This window comes from Penaeus monodon, chromosome 1, assembly GCF_015228065.2.
Source record: "Penaeus monodon isolate SGIC_2016 chromosome 1, NSTDA_Pmon_1, whole genome shotgun sequence".
NCBI lineage: Eukaryota > Metazoa > Arthropoda > Malacostraca > Decapoda > Penaeidae > Penaeus > Penaeus monodon.
The window spans coordinates 28,783,774-28,791,927 of NC_051386.1; the positions used below are offsets into that span (position 1 = coordinate 28,783,774).

Below are 8,154 nucleotides of genomic sequence, written 5' to 3' on the forward strand. Positions count from 1 at the left end.
ATGTTTCATACCAGTATATCCATACTTGATAGAACAGAAAAGTTTTAGGCTAATATAAATAAATGTGACTAAATTGTCCTATGAGGCACATGCAAGTCATACCTGACCATATATAAACACAAGCTATATTTTTGCAACAATTATCTCCCACCTGCGTTTTCTTATTTTATTACATGATATGTTTTCTATATGTTTTAAAGAAAATTTTGTTTTATGGTTTAAAATCTAGTATAAGCAACATGGCATACTGTAATGAGGTGTCATACAGTACTAAAATGAGTTAGTAATTATTTTCAGGTGGATCAGGAATCACCACAGCCAATTTCTACAGGAATGGAAGAGTATATAGGCCACGGGTTATGCATCAATTGTTGTGTTCAAGTGACACAGAAGATATTGTTGAACATGCTGTGGATGAGGTGGAAGATGCTTACTCACCACATGAGTCTGAGGAAGGTACGTTAGTACACAAAATATTGTTCGTAAGCCTCTCCACATTATTCATGTGCTGAATAATTTCAATAAAGTGCAAAATTATAAAGCCATGTCCGTAATCATTATAATAAAATATGAGTAAGAAAAACATTTTAGTGAAAAGTTGATTGACATATTTTATATATACTTAGAATATTACTATAAAAAAATATTTCGCATCTTTCAGAGCCGTCTTCCTTCCTGATGATACAGTTGTATTAGAGAATTCTCAAGATTGTACTGGGAACATATTCATAGCAGAGATGAAGCACCTATTGTTCCCATATATGATGTCAGCGACCGCAGTGACATTGAAGAGGGCATATCTCTTCCAGTAAATCTGTTCAGGAGATTTTTCTCAGATGAGCTCTTGGATATGGTTGTTCAGCAGTCTAATCTATATGCAGTTCAACAAAATACTAACAAACCATTAAATCTAGATAGGTCAGAGCTAGAACAATGGTTAGGATTGTGTATGATCATGTCTGTCAGTAAAATACCTAATACGAGATTGCACTGGTCAAGCTTTACTGTGGGAAGTGAACAGATCAGTTCAGTTATGAGCAGAGACAGGTGGGAGGAAATAAAGGTAAATTTGCACCTTACTGATAATTCCCAAATAGATCCAAATGACAAACTATCAAAAGTTAGACCTTTACTCGAACACCTGAGATCCAAATTCAAAGAAATCCCCATGACTGAATATCTATGTGTAGATGAGCAGATGGTACCTTTCAAGGGGAATTCATCTATGAAACAATATATTCCTAAGAAACCACATAAACGTGGATACAAGATATTTGTTTTGGCAGATGATATGGGAATGGTGTATGATTTCATGCCATATGTTGGTAAAATAGAGCCTGTAAATAATCCAAATGTTCCAGATCTGAAACCAAGTGCTAACTCGGTGCTCCATCTTGCTGAGTCCATACCCCCCTTCAAGAATCACAAATTATATTTTGATAATTGGTTTACCTCCCTCCCTCTCATAGATCACTTAGCTTCACGGGGTATATGGTGTAGTGGGACTGTTCAACAAAACAGATTACAAAGCCTGACGTTCAAATCAGATAAGCAACTTCAAGCTTATGGGCGTGGGTCTCATGATGAATGGGAAACAGTGTATGAGGATGGTAACAAAATAACAGCTCTGAAATGGTTTGACAACAAAGCAGTGCATCTTGTATCTACATTTGCCACTTCATTCCCATTCGACAAGTGCACAAGATTTGACAGAAAAATAAAAGAAAGAGTAGAAGTTGCTAGACCATTCATTGTCAGGGACTACAATACACATATGGGTGGGGTAGATTTACATGATCACTGATGGCTTATTATAGGATGGCATTCAGATCAAAAAAATATTACCAAAGGCCAAGTTTTCATATGATAGACATGACAGTGGTAAACCCTTGGTTACTTTATAGAAGAGAGGCAAACCACTTGGAGGTACCTAAGAGGAAGCAAATGTCCCTGTGTGAATTCAAGCTCAAACTTGCAGATTCTTTTTTGCTAAGTGGAAAAAGTAGAGGTAAAAAGAGAAAACCGTCGAGTAATGTAACAAATGCTGCATACATTACCAAGAAAAAAACTGGGAAGCACTAAGCCTATTCCTGACAAAGACATAAGAACTGGTATGGTTGGGCACTTCCCTATCATTTCTGGAAAAGAGGCACATGTAAGCTCCAGGATTGCACTGGTAAGGTATCAGTGTTTTGCATGAAATGTGAATTTCATATTGTGTTGTGAATCAAGAGGAATTGGCTTTCTAGATATTCACACAAAATAAATCCACAAGAGAAATTATTTTTTCCCCATACAAGAAAACTATTTTACTATTGAGTTTTTGACAGGAAAGGATTTTTTCCTCAGATAAATTGTTTTTTTTTCCAGTTTCTACAGGAGGGTCACTAGAACGATCATATAATTTTTGTACCAGTGCTTATAAAATGAAGTTAAGTGCCTTAATTTGCCATTTATTGTTTATATAGAAAGTATAGAAAAAAAAAAACTGAGAAATAAGTTACACCGGTGCAGAAGTGTGTTTTTTGTAGCTCCTGAAGTGACAATTTTGTCCCTCTTATGGAATAGTTTGATTATCAATAATTAAAAAAAAAAAAACACTTGATGTGGCTTATAAATACCCCTAATACAATATATTCCTATCATGAAACAAAAATGTTCAGGTAAAGAAGAGGTCCAAGGAATTAAAGGGTTACCTGCCCATGCGGCGCCAATCTAATAATAAAGATAATAACAGACTAATAAAGATAATAATGATTTGATAGAGATAACAAAAATAATAATAATAATAAAATATGATAATAAAAAAATGTATAGAGATTTTAAATATTGTGATGATAAAACAAACATTAAAAATAATGGATAATAATATAGTACTGAACAGCAATAAGGAGAAGGATACTTACAGCGTTAATATAAATACTGATAATAAAAACGACAATGATAGCAAACGATAATGATGATAATAAAAATAATGATAATAATGAAAATATTAATGAAACAGCAATGAATACAATAAAATAATAATAACAGTAATAGTACATTAATAATAATGCATAACAACAACATAATAATGATCATAATAATGGGTGGTGCCTCATGCTCATGGTTATGGGAAACGATGTTGTTGTAGCCTAGATCAGTGTTATAGTGCTTGCATGCTTTCTCGCTTGCAGCCTCCACCACTGGCTAGCCTAGTGCGAAAAAGGTAGCAGCTCTGCATAAGCCTTCCCTTGCCAGTTTACAGCCTCTCCGTCATCGAGACTTCTGCAATGCTTCCTCGTGGCCACCCCATTGATGCTGGGCACCTTACGGTCCCAGGCTAAACTTTGGGGGATTTCGGAACAGTAGGAAGGCCCAGGTGTATGGAGACATGGCCCACCAGCATGTGTACATGCCCTGTGCTCCATACCAAACTCCTGGGCCCCCTTAGTCCACCTGGGGTAATTGGGCGGCTCGTGGGAGGTGGGCTTTGCCACCCTCCTCTCCCCAGATAACTCATCAGCAATGACCCAAACAAATGGATATGCTATGGGAAGGGGAGTTGTCCCTTCACCCAGAAGTGAGTCAGGCTGTGGGTCCAATTGGGAGGGCAAATATTGGGGCACAGGATTGAAACAAGAGTTACTTGTCCCGTTGCACCCCAGCAGGCGCGACCTACCAGTGAGGCTTGTTGGGGCACGGTCCTAGGGAACCCCACAGGTGGACATGAGGCCCCTACAGTCTACCTTTTATTGGGCAGACCATTGGTGGGAGTGGCAGATGTGGCTACACCCAGAGCGACCACCCGGTCCGGTCCTTGCAGCAGTACGAGTGGGTTCAACTCTGTCTATCGAGGGAATTGGAGCGATTGAGAGTTTAGGTGGCCACCCTCGGTTGGGAGGTGAGAAGACCCTTGGGCGCACCACAATTCAGTATTGTCAGTACCCTACCCCTGGTCGAAGCTTGGGCGCATGATCATCACCTCAAGAGATTGATTGATTGATTATTTAAAATTAGCTGCCGCTCAACAGCTAAAGGTCATTAGCGGGCGAATACCTGTTAAACAGATATTAAAATGTTTAAAACTTTAAAAATCTATCAATAGATATCTCATAAATACAATAAACAAATAAAAAATCAAAGCATAAATTATTATACTCTAAGTGTATAAAATTATTGCATAAACATTTATGCATAACTAAATTTTATTAAAATATTAGTCTCCGCTCAGGAAACTAATAGACCCTTATGTCACAATCCTCCACAATACCTTCTTCAGTGTAATATGGGGGAGACAATACATACGTTTTGGGTCGAGAATGTTGCACATCTTTCACTATATTGCGATTGTTAGGGCTTCTTGGCATCCCTCACAAATGCTTGATTTTTTAGCCATCGATCAGAGGCCCATTATTCAGATCTTGTGTGCCCGTATTCTTAGTCTTGTTACTACAACTTCTACTTTGTTTCGGTTGGGATGGGATTCTAGTCACCCAACTGCCAAGTGATCTCTAATCTCTCGGCAGTTTATTTCTGGAAATATGCCTACTGATGCTGGGTTTTCAGGTCGGTGTGTGGGATAAAGGCAAACGAGCCATCACAAGGCTGAGCGGCAGCTTGCCTAGCCTTCTGATCAGCTCGCTCTGTCCCACTGACACCAACATGCAGCTGGCACCGCAACACAGAGTTTATCTTTTTAACTGTTGACATCAGTGCAGCCAATCTTGAACCTCCCTCACTATTTGGATTTGATGATTTAAGCTCTTGATTGGCTTGCAAGGCACTCTGCGAGGCACAATCTATCACAAAAGAATGGTTCAGAAGATCTCTAGTCATCTTACTGCGCAGGAGGGCATGTAACTCTGCAGTGAAGATCGAGGCTGCTAGAGAAGACTGCCAGGATGCAGTCTCCCTTCTGCTCACTGCTGCAAAGCCTACACCATTTGCAGATTTCGAACCATCTGTATATATTGCGTCCGATCCTTTTACTTAGCCATGTGTTGAAGAAATCTCTCTGACTTCTGCTTCAGATCTCTCACCCTTTCCCAATTCCGACCAAATCCAGCTCGACTTGATTATCCTAAGGGTGGAATTGGGGAATTTCCAACGCCATAACTTAGTGACACTTATATTAATTTTTCTACAGATTCCTCAGTCTCCTACCCTAGGATCGGCTATCCTAAGGGGGTTGAAATCAATCTGGATGTAGAGATCCTCTGGAATCCTTTGTAGTCTCGTATAGTAAACAAGAAACAAGAGAAATTACATGTAGTCCACCGGTTTAATGAAAGAAGGTTGTTCTCCACTCTCCTTAGCTAGACAGGACTCCACATTGACGACCTGAAACCCCAGTACAGATTCTGGACGAGCGAACCGAGTCCAACATCCGGAGACATTGGGAGTTGCAGATGAATAGCTCACTCCCTCAGTCATAGTTTACTAACGAATAAGCGCTCGGTAAAGCCGTAGAAGCGGTGTTGCGGGTCTGCACCCCAAATAAATGTGAAAGAACCCTCCCAAAATCTAAGTGCTTTTGTAGCCTTCACTTTTTACTGTTTGATGGAGGCACGCCATGTAAGTCTTAGTCAAAAAATTATACCCAGTACTTCACCTCTTGTACAAATTGCAGTGGGTTTTGCTCCTAAATAGAGGGAAGGATGGAACTTTCCTCGTTTGTGGAAGAAGTATAGCCATGGTCTTGCTTTGGAGAAATTTTGAACCCATGTATGTTTGCCCACTGACAGCCTGATTTATTGCAGTCCTGTGAATGCATACTTGCACATCCTGTAAGCTTCCTCCTGAGCAGTACAGTGTAAAGTCATCCACCTACAGATTACATGAGACAGCACTTTGGAACAACCTTTATAATGTCATTTATAGCAATTGGCAAACAAGGGTCACACTTTAGAAAACACTCCCTTGGTGGGACCCCCTTCCAGCTGGTCTTCCAGGTTAGAGAAACTTTCCCCACCCGAATCTAAATTTCCTGTTCGCACGGAAGCTTTGTATGAGTTATGTAATGCTCCTCTTAAACCAATGTCATACAGCTTCATGAGTATGCCATGCTTCCAAAGTAGTATCATAGAAGCTTTTCAAGGGTTCAAAAGAAGACTGCTAACATGGTGACGTCGCTGTGCGAAGGAATTCTGTAATAGCAGTTTCCATCCTCATACAAAGTGCATCTGTGGTCGATCTCAATTTCTAAAGCCATAATTGATATGGGGTCAACACTTTTTCTTTTTTCTAGGGCGCCAGTGTCCCACCTGAAGTTTACCATTTTCTCCATCAGCTTGCAGTATCAGCTGGTGAGCGAACTTGGTCTGTAATATCCTGGTGTGGAAGTATCTTTGTCCATGTTTAGAACAGCATGATTATAAGCCTCTCTCCATGTGGATGGCACTGTGCCCTCCCCTATAGATCCTATTGAACAAGTCCAACAGGACTTCTGGGAACTCTCCGGTAATTGAGATATCTTTGATATGAATAATCGTCACTGTCCTGGGCAGTTTTAACGGCAGAGCGTGCAAAGCAGAGTTCCATCTCCTTGCGAAAAAATGGCAAGTGTATGGAAGTTCTGCTGCATTCCTACTGAAGACCGACACTGGGTGTTGTTCCTGTTCAGCACGAAGAGTGGGACATCGAGCAGTGTAAGCTTCTCCAAGGAGATCTCTGCCATGTATTTAGCTACTCATTAGCATATCTTTTGTCTAGTGATGATTATGCCATCTATCTTCAGAGGCAGGTTGTGATATGATGGCTCTTTCCCAGCAATCTTCGCACGCTTAGTCCCACACCCATGGACTAGGGGTCCCAGAGTTCATCGGGAGACAGACTGTCTCCAGACGTCCGTCTGGCCTCCTTTAGCACGCGCCTGGCCTTGGCTCGGGTCTTTTTGTAACTGAATCAAGGTTAACAATCTGGGGCGTCCGTTTCAACTGCCTTAATGCAGCTTTCCTCTTGCTCTGACAGCGAGGTTGGCATTCATCAGACCACCAATGGTACTGGAGGTCGACGGTACGTCGCGCTACTTTTGGGAATGATGCTTCTGCTGCAAGGTGAATTCGTGATGTGGAAGTGATTAACAGCATCTTGAACTCACTGGAAATCATTCACAGATCCTTGCAATACTGCAGTTTGATGCTAAAAGATTCCAGTCTGCATGTTCAAGTCGGCCATCTCTGCACTCCATTGACTGGAATACCATTCACCTCTCCTCCAAAATCATTGGAAAATGTCGCTTCCATGTAATTGTTTTCATGACCTGCCAAGTGAAGTTCAACTGTGAATCAGGTGAACCTATTGGATGGTCTATATTGGAGATGTCCGCGTTTGAACTTGGAAATGTGTGGGAGTGTCACTGTTCAGTAAAACTGCATCTGGCTTTAAGAACAAGGACTCCAGGCCCTCCTCGAGGGTTGCACAAAAGTGTCCTCGCCCAGAGGTGATGCCGACCATTGAAATCTCCCAAGTAAAATGATGTGGCAACTGCCCAAGTAGATCTTCCAAAGTCATTTATGTTGAATTATGTGGAGGAAGGTAGATGGATGCAACAGTGTAGCAGGTCGTGTCCCGCCTATTCTCACAGCCCTTCACCTGCAGTGTTGTCCTGCATGTGGATGGCCTGGAAAGGGATATCATGACGTACCATTACTGCTACTCCTCCATGAGGACAATTGTCAAAGGTTCCAGTGGGGCTTGACTTGAACATCCTCTCAGGAAAATGGGACTATTTGTCCCTGGTCATAATCCTGTAGGCATACACAACTGGTTCCATGAATCATCAGATGTTGCAGTTCTTCCCATTTTTGCATGAATTCCCTGACAGTTCCTTTGGATTAGGGTATCCAGTTCTTTAGATTAGTTTCTTCATAAGGGTTTTGGCAGCACCCTGTGGTCAAGGTTTGCCTCACCCTTTAGGCTGTCCCTTTCATGATCCTGGGAGTAACGCGTTTTTAATGGTTGTTTAAACCTGTGGACTAGTTTTCCACAGGTTTCCTTGGACAGGGTTTCAGGATTTCTTTTGCCTAGGCAAAGGACGGACCTGAGCCTTTGCTTCGGGTCATTCGGCTAGCAGCGGAGGCCCCTGTGGGAGTTGTTGCAGCTGGAATCTTTTGGACAGTTCCAGTATTCCTTTGCCTGGCAAAGGGTGTGCCTAAGCCTTTACCTATCAGA

At 41.4% G+C, this 8,154-nt stretch overlaps 1 protein-coding gene across 1 annotated transcript; it reads left to right on the top strand.

Annotated features, from left to right (window-relative positions):
• Nucleotides 1–544: 544 nt before the first annotated feature.
• On the top strand, nucleotides 545–1,804 carry LOC119576446 (piggyBac transposable element-derived protein 3-like). Its single transcript, XM_037924162.1, has 2 exons — nucleotides 545–573; nucleotides 688–1,804. The coding sequence occupies exons 1-2, from the start codon at nucleotides 545–547 to the stop codon at nucleotides 1,802–1,804; spliced, it is 1,146 nt and encodes a 381-aa protein (XP_037780090.1).
• Nucleotides 1,805–8,154: the final 6,350 nt, after the last annotated feature.